The sequence below is a fragment of the Phocoena phocoena genome, chromosome 1 (genome assembly GCF_963924675.1).
Source record: "Phocoena phocoena chromosome 1, mPhoPho1.1, whole genome shotgun sequence".
Lineage (NCBI taxonomy): Eukaryota > Metazoa > Chordata > Mammalia > Artiodactyla > Phocoenidae > Phocoena > Phocoena phocoena.
Window position 1 is genome coordinate 113,164,799 of NC_089219.1, and position 17,318 is coordinate 113,182,116.

Genomic DNA, 17,318 nt, shown 5'->3' on the forward strand with positions numbered 1-17,318 from the left:
GGGAACTCCCATGAGGTTAACAGCTGATTTCTCAGCAGAAACTCTACAAGCCAGAAGGCAGTGGCATGATACACTTAAAGTGATGAAAGGGAAGAACCTACAACCAAGATTACTCTACCGGGCAAGGATACTCTACCCGGCAAGGATCCCATTCAGATTCGGCAAGGATCTCATTCAGATTCGATGGAGAAATCAAAAGCTTTACAGACAAGCAAAAGCTAAGAGAATTCAGCACCACCAAACCAGCTCTACAACAAATGCTAAAGCAACTTCTCTAAGTGGGAAACACAAGAGAAGAAAAGGACCTACAAAAACAAACCCAAAACAATTAAGAAAATGGTCACAGGAACATACATATCAATAATTACCTTAAACGTGAATGGATTAAATGCTCCAACCAAAAGACACAGGCTTGCTGAATGGATACAAAAACAAGACCCATATATATGCTGCCTACAAGAGACCCACTTCAGACCTAGGGACACACACAGACTGAAAGTGAGGGGATGGAAAAAGATATTCCATGCAAATGGAAATCAAAAGCTGGAGTAGCTATACTCATATCAGATAAAATAGACTTTAAAATAAAGAATGTTATAAGAGACAAGGAAGGCCACTACATAATGATCAAGGGATCAATCCAAGAAGAAGATATAACAATTACAAATATATATGCACCCAACATAGGAGCACCTCAGTACATAAGGCAAGTGCTAACAGCTATAAAAGAGAAAATCAACAGTAACACAATAATAGTGGAGGACTTTAACACCTCACTTACACCAATGGACAGATCATCCAAAATGAAAATAAATAAGGAAACAGAAGCTTTAAATGACACAATAGACCACATAGATTTAACTGATATTTATAGGACATTCCATCCAAAACAGCAGATTACACTTTCTTCTCAAGTGCGCATGGAACATTTTCCAGGATAGATCACATCTTGGGTCACAAATCTAGCCTCAGTAAATTTAAGAAAATTGAAATCATATCAAGCATCTTTTCTGACCACAACGCTATGAGATTAGAAATTAATTACAGGGAAAAAAATGTAAAAAACACAAACACATGGAGGATAAAAAATACGTTACTAAATAACCAAGAGATCACTGAAGAAATCAAAGAGGAAATCAAAAAATACCTAGAGACAAATGACAATGAAAACACAAAGATCCAAAACCTATGGGATGCAACAAGAGCAGTTCTAAGAGGGAAGTTTATAGCTATACAAACCTACCTAAAGAAACAAGAAAAATCTCAAATAAACAATCTAACCTTACATCTAAAGGAACTAGAGAAAGAAGAACAAACAAAACCTGAAGTTAGCAGAAGGAAAGAAATCATAAAGATCAGAGCAGAAATAAATGAAACAGAAACAAAGAAAACAATAGCAAAGATCAATAAAACTAAAAGCTGGTTCTTTGAGAAGATAAACAAAATTGATAAACCATTAGCCAGACTCATCAAGAAAAAGAGGGAGAGGACTCGAATCAATAAAATTAGAAATTAAAAAGAAGTTATAACAGACACTGCAGAAATACAAAGCATCCTAAGAGACTACTACAAGCAACTCTATGCCACTAAAATGGGACAACCTGGCAGAAATAGACAAATTCTTAGAAAGGTATAACCTTCCAAGACAGAACCAGGAAGAAACAGAAAATATGAACAGACCAATCACAAGTAATGAAACAAACTGTGATTAAAAATCTTCCAACAGGGCTTCCCTGGTGGCGCAGTGGTTGAGAGTCCGCCTGCCGATGCAGCGGACACCGGTTCGTGTCCCGGCCCGGGAAGATCCCACATGCCGCGGAGCAGCTGCGCCCGTGAGCCATGGCCGCTGAGCCTGCGCGTCTGGAGCCTGTGCTTCGCAATGGGAGAGGCCAGAACAGTGAGAAGCCCGCGTACCGCAAAAAAAAAAAAAAAAATCTTCCAACAAACAGAAGTCCAGGACCAGATGGCTTCACAGGTGAATTCTACCAAACATTTAGAGAAGAGCTAACACCAACCCTTCTCAAACTCTTCCAAAAAATTGCAGAGGAAGGAACACTCCCAAACTCATTCTACGAGGCCACCATTGCCCTGATACCAAAACCAGAAAAAGATACTACAAAAAAATAAAATTACAGACCAATATCACTGATGAATATAGATGCAAAAATCCTCAACAAAATACTAGCAAACAGAATCCAACAACACATTAAAAGGATCATACACCATGATCAAATGGGATTTATCCCAGGGATGCACAGATTCTTCAATATATGCAAATCAATCAATGTGATACACCATACTAACGAAATGAAGAAGGAAAACCATATGATCATCTCAATAGATGCAGAAAAAGCTTTCAACAAAATTCAACACCCATTTATGATAAAAACTCTCCATAAAGTGGGCATAGAGGGAACCTACCTCAACATAATAAAGGCCATATAAGACAAACCCATAGCAAATATCATTCTCAATGGTGAAAAACTGAAAGCATTTCCTCTAAGATCAAGAATGAGACAAGCATGTCCACTCTCACCACTATTATTCAACATAGTTTTGGAAGTTCTAGCCACGGCAATCAGAGAAGAAAAAGAAATAAAAGGAATACAAATTGGAAAAGAAGAAGTAAAACTGTCACTGTTTGCAGATCACATGATACTATACATAGAGAATCCTAAACATGCCACCAGAAAACTACTAGAGCTAATCAATGAATCTGGTAAAGTTGCAGGATACAAAATTAATGCACAGAAATCTCTTGCATTCCTATACACTAATGATGAAAAATCTGAAAGAGAAATTATGGAAGCACTCCCATTTACCACTGCAACAAAAAGAATAAAATACCTAGGAATAAGCCTACCTAGGGAAACAAATGACCTGTACGCAGAAAATTATAAGACACTAGTGAAAGAAATTAAAGATGATACCAACAGATGGAGAGATATACCATGTTCTTGGATTGGAAGGATCAATATTGTGAAAATGACTATACTACCCAAAGCAATCTACAGATTCAGTGCAATCCCTATCAAATTACCAATGGCATTTTTTATGGAACTAGAACAAATCATCTTAAAATTTGTATGGAGACACAAAAGACCTCGAATAGCCAAAGCAGTCTTGAGGGAAAAAAACGGAGCTGGAGGAATCAGACTCTCTGACTTCAGACTATACTACAAAGCTACAGTAATCAAGACAATATGGTACTGGCACAAAAACAAAAACACAGATCAATGGAACAAGATAGAAAGCCCAGAGGTAAACCCACGCACTTATGGTCAACTAATCTATGATAAAGGAGGCAAAGATAGACAATGGAGAAAAGACAGTCTCTTCAATAAGTGGTGCTGGGAAAACTGGACAGCTACATGTAAAAGAATGAAATTAGAACACTCCCTAACACCATACACAAAAATAAACTCAAAATGGATTCGAGACCTAAATGTAAGACCGGACACTATAAAACTCTTAGAGGAAAACATAGAAGAACATTCTTTGACATAAATCACCGCAAGATCTTTTTTGATTCACCTCCTAGAGTAATGGAAGTAAAAACAAAAATAAACAAATGGGACCTAATGAAACTTAAAAGCTTTTGCACAGCAAAGGAAACTATAAACAAGACGAAAAGACAACCCTCAGAATGGGAGAAAATATTCGCAAACGAATCAACGGACAAAGGATTAATCTCCAAAATATATAAACAACTCATGCAGCTCAGTATTAAAGAAACAGACAACCCAATCCAAAAATGGGCAAAAGACCTAAACAGACATTTCTCCAAAGAAGACATAAAGATGGCCAAGAAGCACATGAAAAGCTGCTCAACATCACTAATTATTAGAGAAATGCAAATCAAAACTACAATGAGGTATCACCTCACACCAGTTAGAATGGGCATCATCAGGAAATCTACAAACAACAAATGCTGGAAAGGGTGTGGAGAAAAGGGAACCTTCTTGCACTGTTGGTGGGAATGTAAACTGATACAGCCACTATGGAGAACAGTATGGAGGTTCCTTAAAAAACTAAAAATAGAATTACCATATGATCCAGCAATCCCACTACTGGGCATACACCCAGAAAAACACATAATTCAAAAAGACACATGCACCCCAATGTTCATTGCAGCGCTATTTGCAATAGCCAGGTCATGGAAGCAACCTAAATGCCCATCGACAGACGAATGGATAAAGAAGTTGTGGTACATATATACAATGGAATATTACTCAGCCGTAAAAAGGAACGAAATTGAGTCATTTGTTGAGATGTGGATGGATCTAGAGACTGTCTATAAAGAGTGAAGTAAGTCCGAAAGAGAAAAACAAATATCGTATATTAACACATGCATGTGTAACCTAGAAAAATGGTACAGATGAACCAGTTTGCAGGGCAGAAGTTGAGACACAGATGTAGAGAACAAACGTATGGACACCAAGTGGGGAAAACCGCAGTTGGGTGGGGATGGTGGTGTGCTGAATTGGGTGATTGGGATTGACATGTATACACTGATGTGTATAAAATTGATGACTAATAAGAACCTGCAGTATAAAAAAACAAACAAACAAACAAAAAAAACAACTAATACTAAACTTTCTTTGGGTGATTTGTATGGAAATATGTTCATATAAATGTTTCAGACATTACATGAAATTTCTAAGAATCTTATATGTTCTGGTATAATGTTAAAAGTCATAACTCTAGTTATTACTTTAAAATGTATATCTCCGAAATAACTAAATTTCCTTGTCAATTGCATTATTATGAACTTTCATCAAATCTTTAAGCATGGTCATTTTTAAGTCTTTTGTCATTTACAGACAGTTCTGGGTGTACTCTGATGCTTTCACAAAAATATTCCTATAAAAGCATTTCTTCTTCAAAGAATTCATGGAAAAGACTGACAAGTACAGGTTTCTGGTAACTGACGATACTGCTGAACTGAATGAATAAGCATTTTCAGAACTCTAATGGAAAACTGATGAATTCATAAAAGTGCTAACAAAAGATCAAGATAAAAAAAAACTGATTGCATGGGACTGAGTGAACTGATGAGGATGATTACAATTTTCGTGACTTTCTGTTTGAATAAAAAAAAAAAAGATAAATCCCACAAGGACTCAGAGGCAAAAAATATACAAATCAATTTTCACTGCAAAGTAAAGGAGCTGTTACAGTGGAGGTTTACTGGACTGAATGTCAATATTATGACATAGTATGAGTGTGTTTTGTGTTTGGTAATTGCCATCATTGTTGCTTTTGTTGCAGTCATCCATTTACAATGCTTGGTGTCAGTTTATGTCTTGTAAAAATAAAATACAGTGTGTGTGTGTGAGTTGTGAAAAAAAAAATAGTATGGATAACAGAGCAAGAAGATCAATACTGATTGAGGAGGATCTCCCTGAGAAATTACAGTTGACCCTTGAACAACATGGAATTGAACTGTATGGGTCCACTTATATGCAGATTTTTTCGGTAAATATATTGGAACAGTTTGGGGGGGGGATGTGCAACAATTTGAAAAAACCCTCAGACAAACCACAGAGCCTAGAAACACCAATAAATTTAAGAAAAAGTTAGGTATGTCATGAATGCATAAACTATATGTAGATACTAGTCTATTTTATCACTTACTACCATAAAATGTACACAAATCTCCTCTAAAAAGTTAAAATTTATCAAAACTTACACACACACTTACAGACCATACATGGCACCATTCACAGTTGAGAGAAACCCAAACATAAAGATGCAGTATGAAATCATAACTGCATAAAATTAACTGTGGCATATACTGTACTTCTGTAATAATTTCATAGCCACCTCCTGTTTCTAGCTCAGGTGTTTTAAGTATCTGCTTAAAACATCTCCTGAGCAGTTTGTCACTCCAGCAAATTGCGTACTATAGGAAAAACTGATCTCTTGTGGTTCTTGAGTATTTTTCATCAAGTTTAGTACAATACCATAGGCCTTGAATAACACCATGGGACCCACGCGAAGTGCCACTAGTGATGCTGGAAGTGCTCCCAAGAAGCAGAGAAAAGTCATGACATTACAAGAAGACGCTGAATTGCTTGATATGTACCAGAGATTGCAGTCTGCAGCTGTGATTTCCCACCATTTCAAGATAAATGAATCCAGTGTAAGGACCATTGTAAAAAATGAAAAGGAAATTCATGAAGCCATAGCTGTTGCTATGCTGGCAGGGGCAAAAACCTTGCGCTTTTTGTGAAATACCTTTTTATCTCATATTGAAAATGCAGCTTTTATGTGGGTGCAGGATTGCTGTAAGAAAGGCATACCTATAGACTCTAATATGATTTGAGAAAAAGCAAAGTCATTATATGACAACTTAAACCAAAAGGAAGATGAAGGATCTAAGTCTGGAGAATTTAATGCCAGTAAAGGATGGTTTGATAATTTTAGAAAGAGGTTTGGCTTAAAAACTGTCAAGATAACAGGAGAAGCAGCCTCTGCTGATGCAGAGGCAGCAGACAAGTTCCCAGACTGAGGAGAAAGGATATCTGCCTGAACAGGTTTTTAGTGCACATGAAAGTACCCTATTCTGGAGGGGAAAAATTTTTTTAAAATAAAGCCTCAAAAGACATTAGTAAGGAAGAGAAGCAAGCACCAGGATTTAAGGCAGGAAGGGAGAGGCTAAGTCTACTGTTTTGTGAAAATGTAGTTGCATTTACCACCAGGACTGCCCTTATCTATAAAGCTGCTCACCTTGATGGGAAAAGATAAACACAAGCTGCCAGTCTTTGGATATTCAAAAAGAAGGGCCTTTCTATGGATTGGTTCCATCGATGCTTTGTCCCTGAAGTCAGGAAATACCTTGCCTTTTAAAGTTCTTTTGAAATTGGACAATGCCCCTGGGTACCCAGAACTCCATGAATTCAACACTGAAGGCGTCTAAGTGGTCTACTCCCCTCCAAACATGTCTCTAATTCAGCCTCTAGATCGGGGGTCGTAAGGACCTTTAAGGCTCATTACACACAATATTCTATGGAAAGGATTATCCACACTGAGAGACCCCAATGGAGAGAACATCACGTAAGTCTGGAGGAAGGATCACACCAGTGAAGATGCCATCATTGTTAAAGAAAAAGCCATGAAAGCCATCAAACCTGAAACAATAAATTCCTGCTGGAGAAAACGGTGTTCAGATGTCCTGCATGACTTCACAAGATTTACGACAGAGTCAATCAAGGAAATCATGAAACAGACTGTGAATATGGCCAAAAAAAGATGGGGGTGAAGGGTTTCAAGTTCTGAATCTTGGAGAAATTCAAGAGCTAACAGACACTGCACCAGAGGAATTAACAAAAGATGACGTGATGAAGATGAATGCTTCCAAAACAGTGCCAGACGATGAGGAAGAAGATGTAGAAGCAGCTGTGTCAGAAAACAAACTGACATTAGACAATCAGGCAGCAGGGTTCCGATTATTTAAGACTGCTTTTGACTTCTTTTACAAGGACACTTCTATGATATGGACTCTGAAACCAAAGCACATGGTGGGAGAGGGACTGGTACCATACAGAAACATTTTTAGAGAAATGAAAAAGCAAAAAAGTCACAAAGAAATTACAATGTATTTCCATAAAGTTACCACCTCTGCCTCCCCCTCCTCCTCCACCACCTCTCCTGCCTCTGCCACCCCGAGACAGCAAGACCAACCTCTCCTCCTCTTCTTCCTCCTCAGCCTACTCAATGTGAAGACAAGGAGGATGAAGGCCTTTATGATGACCCACTGCGATTTAATGAATAGTAAACAATCATCATGCCTACAGTTAATAAACTTATCTGTTGTGTACGTGTATATACCTTTGTGTAAAAATCTAATAACTGTATGGCAAGAATTGTATGAGGTTTTTGTGTCATCATCATCATCATCACCTAAGTATTCATCATGTAGAGTATCATGTACAAGACTTGTATTGAAATGGTAGCCTATCCTTACATAGGCATAAAGTGACTGATATTTAATATAAAATTAATAATCAATAAAATTAATAATGTTAGTTTTATTAATGATTTATAACTGTGCTTTCAAAGAATTACATTACCAACTGTGTATCAGCCTATTATCACATTTTTTAAAAATGTAACAATGTTTCCAATCCTGTACATGAATATGACTGTAATACTGTATGCCATAAAAATTTTGTAACCATTTAGCAGTGTACTGCTGAATGGCTACAAAATTTTGTAACCATTCAGGCCAGCGTACTAAGAAGCGATCTGTGAAGCAATCATATCAATTACACTAGACTACCATCAAGCCATCATACTGCTGCTTCTTCATTATCAATGCATGAATCCTTATACCAGTAAATAAATGTTCCTTTTTCACTTTTCATTTTTCATTGTCTAGTGTTTGTAACATATATATCTACACTGTTTTGTATCATATAAAACAATATTAATATAGATACTGACAGATGATTCAGCTTGTAAACAGATAACATAAACTTACAGTATCAATAAATACGGTACTGTAAATGTATTTTCTCTTCCTCATTATGACTTTCTTAATAATATTTTCTTTTCTCTAGCTTACTTTACTTTAAGAACACAGTATACAAAACACATTATATATAAAATACATGTTAATAACTATTTATTTTATTGGTAAGCCTTCAACAGTAGGCTACTAGTAGTTAAGTTTTTGGGGAGTCAAAACTTCTAGTCGGATTTTCAACTACACTGGGGTTAGGCACCCCTACCCTCTGAGTTGTTCAAGGTCAACTGTATCTATAAACTGAAGAAAGTAACAGACAAACAAGAAGGGAAGGCAAGTGTATACCAAGATGAGAGCTGAATTGAAATGCAATCTCCTACTTTTCTGCTTCAAGCAGAAAATGTTTCATGACCAGCACATGACACTGTGGACCATTCGCTCCTTCTTGAAAGACTCTTCCCTTGGTTTCTGAGACACAAGGCTTTGTTGTTTTTTCTCATACCTTCCTAGACCCTCCTTCACAATTTTCTCAAAACCTAAATCCTCAAGCCTTTTCTTTCTACACTTTCTCTCTGATTCCTGGTGCTTTCCTTTCAATGCGACCTTAACTGTCATAACATACCAAAATAAATGGAAGATCTTCATAAAGGAAACGGCATTCTAATCTTAAAAACAACATGAAAGATGAAATAAAGCAACAAAACAGAACATAAGTCCTAAAGGATTGTGTTTACATAATTCTCTTTGCACAAAGATTTGCATTATTTAGGTACATAATAAACACTTTTGGATACTTATAAAACTTTCTTCATAACCTCGTCAAGAGCCAATGTCTTACCTTCACCATGTTGTGTATACTATTCCAGTACAGGGTCATGCACACACTCAATAAAAATCAACAGTTCCTGAAATATGTTTTCCATCATTGGCAAACTAGCAATGAAATAATTTTAAACAAATGACTCAAGCCAAGTTATTTAATTGTTTTCCATGCCTCCAATCTTGCTCTCTTTACCCACCAAATCAATACATTAAACTGGCATTAAATCAAAGTGATATTTCTAAAATCCAAATCAGTTCCTATTTATTTCCTGCTTTGAGCTCTCTGAGCTCTCCTTTTTGACAGATCAAAAATCAGATCTAATGTTCTCCATGAACTGAACACTGCTTAACTCTTCTATCACCACTCACTCATACAACTTAACCAAACTACTTACTATTTTCCAAACACATGTATTGTTACATAATTCCATGGTTTGCAGAATTCTTCTATTTGCAATATCCCTCTCTGCCCCCATTCACCAAAAATTTCTTATTGTTCCTTCAAAACTAAAATAAAACATCCCATTTTGTGAATCCTTCCCTAACCCATACCATACATTAGGACAGTATAACCCTCTTTTAGGCCACTAGTGTATACACAAACTATTACTATAGCACCTATCACTTGGTACTATACCTGTTTCTGTTTGTATCCCCCTACTAAGCTGACATCCTACAGGCAGAAGCCATGTCTTATTCATTTTGGTACAATCGCTGCCAAATACTCAATACGTGACTGTAGGATGTATAAATGAGTAACTGATAGGCTTCCTGAATATATATGTAAATTTAAAGAATTATAGAAATAAATGGGTAGAGGAAGCTTAAATGTCTTGAGTGGGCTACAAACTTCAACCTCAGAAATCTGCAAAGTAAACAAAGGTAGATGTAGAGAAGCCAAGACCAGGACTCATAATAAACACAGACTCACTGGTGATTCTTACTGCCCGGTCAGTGCGGAAATCCTCTGTGTCTGGTTCATCCAGGTCTTCCAGGAAATTATATTCTGGATCGTCATCGTCATCTGCCTCATCTAGGAAAAAAAAGGTTTTAGACACTTATTGCCAACTCTGAACTCATATCTCTAATGAAAATTTAAGATGTTCAGCACCATAAGAATCTACTCCAATAAAGCACATTTATTCTGAAGTTTTTATTTTTATTTTATTTTTTACTTATTTTTTGGCTGCGCCACACGGCTTGCAGGATCTTAGTTCCCTAACCAGGAATTAAACCCAAGCCCTCAGCAGTGAAAGCGCAGAGTCCTAACCGCAAAGGAATTCCCTATTCTGAAGTGTTTAAACAACTTATTCTTTTTTTCCTCAGCGTCTCTGCACAGATCATTTCCCACGGTGGATTCATCTCACCTATTCTCCCCAATTAGCCAAGTTCCTTCCTTCCTTCCTTCAAACAAAACTTAAATTTCTCAAAATGCAGCAAAAGCCTGAAAACTGAACATATAATTTATCTCAGTAAACCCACTTAGAGTGGTGTATCTCATTAAAATATTTTTGTAAAACTCTTTATACAAAGGCATTGATAGTGAAAAAAGAAATGACCCTAATTCCCAATAATTAGGGAATGACTATAATTATGATGCCTTAGTATAAAATAGTATATACATATAGAATATAAACATTCTATACATGTTCAATACATTCATGACAAAAGTACAACACAATACACACATAATACTCATAAGCATAAAAATATTATATCCCTATAATAACTCAGAAATAACTAAAAATATACAAAAATAACAAACATTTGTAATGGCAGAGCATAGAAGTATGGGTATTTTTCTCCCTCGCAATTTTCTCTAATGTTGATGCTATGATGTCTTTTAGATTCCTAACTAAAAATCCTGAAGGAGTCAATTATAGATTGTTTTATATATATTTTTTTAATAAATTTATTTATTTATTTTTGGCTGCACTGGTTCTTTGTTGCTCCGTGGGCTTTCTCTAGTTGCAGTGAGCGGGGGTTACTCTTAGCTGTGGTATGTGGTCTTCTCATTGTGGTGGCTTCTCTTTGTTGTGGAGCACGGGCTCTAGGTGCGTGGGCTTCAGTAGATGTGGCTCGTGGGCTCTAGAGCACAGGGTCAGTCGTTGTGGTGCACGGGCTTAGCTGCTCTGCGGCATGTGGGATCTTCCCGGACCAGGGCTCGAACCCGTGTCCCCTGCATTGGCAGGCAGATTCTTAACCACTGTGCCACCAGGGAAGCCCCTGGATTGTTATGTTATATTAAGGTAAAATTTTTCCTGGGACAACTTTAGATCAGCATCGTCTAACAGAATTTTCTGCAAGGTCAGAAATGTTCTACATATGCATTGTACGACAACGGTAGCCACTAGCCACATGAGGCAACTGAGAACTTGAAATGTGGCTAGTGCAACTGAGGAAGTGAATTAAAACAAAAAGCAAAAACAAAGTCTAGAAAATGAGAATAACTAATTCCTTACCACTATGTAGCCATTACACAGGAGAGGGAGCTCTCTATGTATTACAATAAAAAGATGTCTAAATTATATTAAGTGAACGAAGCAAGTTGCAGATGCAGGACAATATGTATAGTATGATTCCTTTCTTGGAAAAAAAGATAAATATGTGCTTGATTAAACACAGAAAATATCTAGAGAGAATTAACAAAGACTGAAGAATAGAACTCTTTCTTAATTTTTCATAATAAATATTTTTTATTAAAAATAAAAATATATACACACACTTTTTTTTTTAATTTTTGGCTGCATCGAGTCTTCATTGCTGCGTACGGGCTTTCTCTAGTTGTGGCGAGCGGGTGCTACTCTTCATTGCGATGTGCGGGCTTCTCACTGCGGTAGCTTCTCTTGTTGTGGAGCACGGGCTCTAGGCACGCAGGCTTCAGTAGTTGTGGTGTGTGGGCTCAGTAGTTGTGGCTTGTGGGCTCTAGAGCGCAGGCTCAGTAGTTGTGGCACACGGGCTTAGTTGCTCCGCGGCATGTGGGATCTTCCTGGACCAGGAATTAAACCCGTGTCCCCTACGTTGGCAGGCTGACTGTTAACCTCTGCACCACCAGGGAAGTCCCCCACACACATTTCTGATTCATAATCACTGGAAAATTTGTACTGATAAGCCCCAATCTAACCTGATATTCTTTACTCAACATTTATTGTTTATAATATATAAATCTGCACTGTATATATATAGCTATTTAAATGTGAAGGCTTTTTCACACATCTATAGGTTTATCCCCCAATAAAAATGTTTTAAATCCTTAGGAATGGAATCCTGTCTTCGTAATCTCTATAGTACTTTCTATGTACGTCTCTTTACAGCAGGTTCTTTACAAACGTTGCTGAATAATATAAGTTCTGGGGAAAGCCTATAACATATGGATACTGCACACACGTTTGGACCCCCATCTGTTTAGGTGCAAGAACTACGATAGATAGCTTCTGCCCATACCATACAAACGGGTCAGCCAATATTCTCAGAGAACCCATTTGGCAAACATGTTGAAAAATCATTTAGGAAGGTTTCTTCTGAGTTCTGCTTAGCTTTTAGTACCCTGATTGTGGAACCTGCCCTCTGGGTCTAATTACTTTTTTGACTGATTGACAATGTCAGCATCTACCCAGCTGATCTCAATTTTGTGTACCCACCCCCTCTAGTACAGCCTCTTATTTTTTGCAAACGAGACTCACTTTTAATAATATGCAGAGCAGATGGTACTAGGAACATGTGAAAATAGTTAGCCACGTAATACTACCAAAATAAACCAGCATATGGCTAAAGTTTGGTACTGTGATCTATATCTAGCATCATTTCCTATTTACCAGCACTCAAAATTCAGCTGGTAGATCTGGGGATCCAAACCTACCCTACTCATTGGCTCTATGTTCTCTTTTTTAAATCTATCCTAATAAGGAAACAAAAAAATACTGTTTTAAAGAAAGAGGATTTTCACCCTCCCCACTAACCATTATTCCAGTTCCTCGATCAACCCTTATCATACTCTTATTTCTCCCAGACCAGTAGTTTCCAACCATTAGGATATATAAGAATTAGATACCTAGATGATAACCGTTAGTAATTCTGATTCAGTAGGTATGGAGTGAGGTCCTGGAATCTGTATCTTTTTCTTTTTTTGTTTGTTTTTAATTTATTTATTTTGGCTGCGTTGGGTCCTTGTTGCGGTACGTGGGCTTCTCATTGCGGTAGCTTCTCCTGCAGAGCACGGGCTCTAGGCACGTGGGCTTCAGTAGTTGTGGCACACAGGCTCAGTAGTTGTGGCGCATGGGCTTAGTTGCTCCGCGGCATGTGGGATCTTCCTGGACCAGGGCTCAAACCCACGTCCCCTGCCTTGGCAGGTGGATTCTTAACCCTGCACCACCAGGGAAGTCCCTGGAATCTGTATCTTAACACCATCCAACGAATACATCCCTACACTCCCTGATTCTGATTCAAATTCTAGGGACAAATTATGAGAAACACCACCCGGACTCCCAAAATCCTGACAGCCAACTCTGTCTGGCCTTTCCTCCTCAACAGCCAGCATCTCAGCTCTTTCAACCAAGGTGATAACAATCAGGGCACCAAAGCTGCTGCCCTAATAAAGCCATGAAAACCTGACTTAATTACTATCAATATTTTGTCTTAGCTTAGGTCTAAGGACAAAATGCAGAGCTTGCTTATGAAGTGTCACATGCATTTAAAAAATGCTTTAATGTCCCCTGAGACTTCTTTGATTGAGATATGTTCCTAGAATATTAAACTGGTTTCTAATCCTAGCAGTATAACAAATTGATTCTGTAACACAGAGCAACACAATGAATTTCTCTGACACTTTTACAAAATGGGTAGAATTATCTTTGTCCCTGTTCACTCCTTTCTGCAGATATTTTTGAGCCTTGGTATCTTGGACCTTGAATGCGTTGATAGAAAAAGGAAGTGTCAATAAATGAACTTCAAGAGAATAATAAATCCCCCAAAAAAGTGACGTAAAAAAACTTCATGTATGTAGATGTGTACTTTTTTCTGGGGAGTGGCTGAACAGCTTTCATCAGATTCTCAAAGGGGTAAGGGATGGAAAAGCTAGCAGCTTAGACTCCTATCAGAAGACTAATGCGATAATACATCAGTTGTTGATTATTAAGGAAATGACTCTCCAGTTAATATGTCAATGACTCAGCTGCAAATTTCATCCTTTTCTCCTTCATGCAAGTTTGTGCATTTCATTGCTTATTACCACTTCTGCTATAGAAGGTGGGTGGAGAAGAACAAAAATGCTAAAATTCAAACCAATTTGCTTCTTGTTACCTGTCTTTTCTAAATGTTCAGGGAATTTAAACTTAGGACTAAAATTCTTCCTATTGCCACATTAACGTGGAAAACTAAAAGGTAACGTCATAGTTGAAAACTCTCACGAGAGGCACATCAAACTATTATCAGTGATTCCTCTGCGGCATGAAACCATCATCATGAGGAAAGGCTTTAACAGTTTTCTTTACACAGTATTTGATTTCTTTACTCCAAGCACGTGTTACCCTTATGGTTATAATACAGAATATAAGAGAAAACTCTGGGGAGCATATATTCTACAGAACCTAAATACATATTATCTCAATGTCACTTCCACCCATCTGATTCCTCTCTTGTCACTGTTGTCAAATATCTTTCAAAGGTCCATCTCAATTACCACCTTTTTCATGTTGCTATCTCTGGTCATGCTAAACAATAATTCTCTCTCTTCTAAAACCTTAGAACAGAGTTTATGCCACTTTTATGGTGCATCTGAGTTCATTCAACTTCATTAATCTGAAATGTACCATGCATTTAACAATGGACCAGGCACCATTCATACATGTTTACTCCCTAACAAAATGATAATTTTCCTCTATCTCTCATAGAACCTAACACACTGCCTTGTAAAAGAAAGTACTCAATACCGAATGCCAAATTATGTGCAATATAGTTATTAATAGCTTTATAAGGTAAATATGAGAACTTACTTTCTTTCATTCACTTATCCTAATTTATTCCTGGCCTTACCTACCCAAATATTTACTCACTCTATTTCCATACAAGCTATATGTTCTCTTATTTATCTTAAAGCATTATCCTTTCAACACAAAAATCTTACAGTAGTTGTTCTTAGAAGACAGGGAAAAGAATAAAGATATGCTCTGTAAGTTGTCTGTAATTAAGTCTGATAGGACATCATGTGATCCAGAAATAGGAGCAATGAATTTGGCTACGGATTGAAGTGAGATAGTGAATGACTCTGTTCACATAAAAATGCAAGTAAGACTTTGGTTCAGTTATACACATTTTTTAAAAAGTGTGAATCTTCCACAACACAACCAGTATGAACATCCTGGTCACTCTCCATTGAAGAGAGTTAAAAGGAAACAACAATAGTAACAAAATTGCCCTGGTTCCATCAAAAGAATGTGACATCAACTGGAATCACTACAAACTAAATCAATCTCTCATTTCCTCTAAATTTACAGAAACACTGCACAAAATGATGAATGGTAACTGACTTTCATTATAGTACGCTTAAAAAAAAAACCCACCAAAGACAATTTTAACAATGTATTGTTTTAAAGTAAGAATTTTACTTATATTCTAAAACAAATAAGGGTTGCAGCAGGGATTCTTACACCATGTATGACTGCAGTCAACATTGTTTCTGTCTGATCAATTCTCCTTCCCTACTTCTGGAAACACTGTCACTTCTTTTGGGTAACTGCTTACTCCAACCCCGTTGTTTACAAGGTGCTGCCAATCACAGGACTCCATGCTGAAACAGTCTCCCTATCAAAGCCATGCAATACCAAGACAGTGGGCATGTGATCAAACCCAACCAATCAGTTGTTTCTCTGGATTTTTCAAACTGGAGCCTGTAGGAGAGAGTTCTTCTGATGTGGGGACAAACCAAGAAGTGAATGATGCGCTTATGATCACAGTTCCAGCCTTGTAGAAAAAAATAGGTTTGAGAATGGAGTTGACTGACAAAAAGTAGAGATGACAACTGTTGAGAGGGAAAGTGGGTCTCAATTCCACTGTAGGTTTTTCTGCCCTTCCCAAAGTCTGGTTTCATTCAGCAAGTTGAGAGTTAGGATTCTCAACTTCAGCAAGTTGAGAGTTAGGATTCTTTCACCTGCATCAGGAAGAACCTTAACTAACATGACAGTCTTCGAGTGAGTCACTGCACTCTCGTGAAATCATATATAAAATTATACGTACGTTTATGTTTCAGGGGAGGAATATTAGCATCCTAAAGATTCCCCAAAAGACTCTTTAACAAAAACAAAAAGGGGGGGGAGTGGAATTTAACCAAAAACACCCCTTTCTTTAAGCTTTTAACTAATGAAAATTTTACCAGAGACCATGGACAGAGTAGATATTAAATGCAAACAAAACCACTTACCTTCATTCCCCACATCATCATTCATAAGTCCCCCCAGCCACATCTTCCAATCCTCATCATCTGCTGTATTGGGGTCATACATGTCTGGGGTGATGTCTGGGGCTCGGAGCTCTGCCTCTAGCTGCCCCAGGGGAACATCTTTCAGAGGCATCTTAGAGCGAGTTCGGAATGCAATGAGACTGTCATCCATGGGCTAGTCAATGGAGAAGGAAATAAAAACATATCACTGAATGCCTAATGCTTTCAATTTCTCCAAACTTCATCATATCCTGTGTGTTTCTCTTCTTAGCTTAAAACACAAGGTCTCTTCTCTAAACCATATGGATTTATTATTCTTTGTCTGAGAAACTTTAAGGATAATGACATCAAATTTTTTTTGTAGGAGCCAATGTCTATTTTTTTTAAAGGTTATACTCCACTTACAGTTCTTATAAAATATTGGCTATATTCCCCTTGTTGTACAATATATCCTTGCACCTTATAATGATGTCAGTTTTAAAACCAACATTTCAGGAACATTTATAAGAGCTTTATTAAGATACAATTTACACACCATAAAACTCACTCTTTTAAAGTGTATAACTGAGTGGATCTTACTATATTCACAGAGTT

The 17,318-nt window shown here is 37.3% G+C and overlaps 1 protein-coding gene across 1 annotated transcript in view; it reads right to left on the reverse strand.

Annotated features, from left to right (window-relative positions):
* GON4L (gon-4 like) overlaps positions 1-17,318 on the reverse strand; it is an 87,127-nt gene that overhangs the window by 36,823 nt on the left and 32,986 nt on the right. Inside the window, exons 10-11 of the mRNA XM_065875065.1 lie at positions 16,707-16,899; positions 10,224-10,325 (exon numbers count right to left, since the gene is read on the reverse strand). Coding sequence (XP_065731137.1) covers positions 10,224-10,325; positions 16,707-16,899 — 295 coding nt within the window. The remainder of the gene's footprint in view (positions 1-10,223; positions 10,326-16,706; positions 16,900-17,318) is intronic.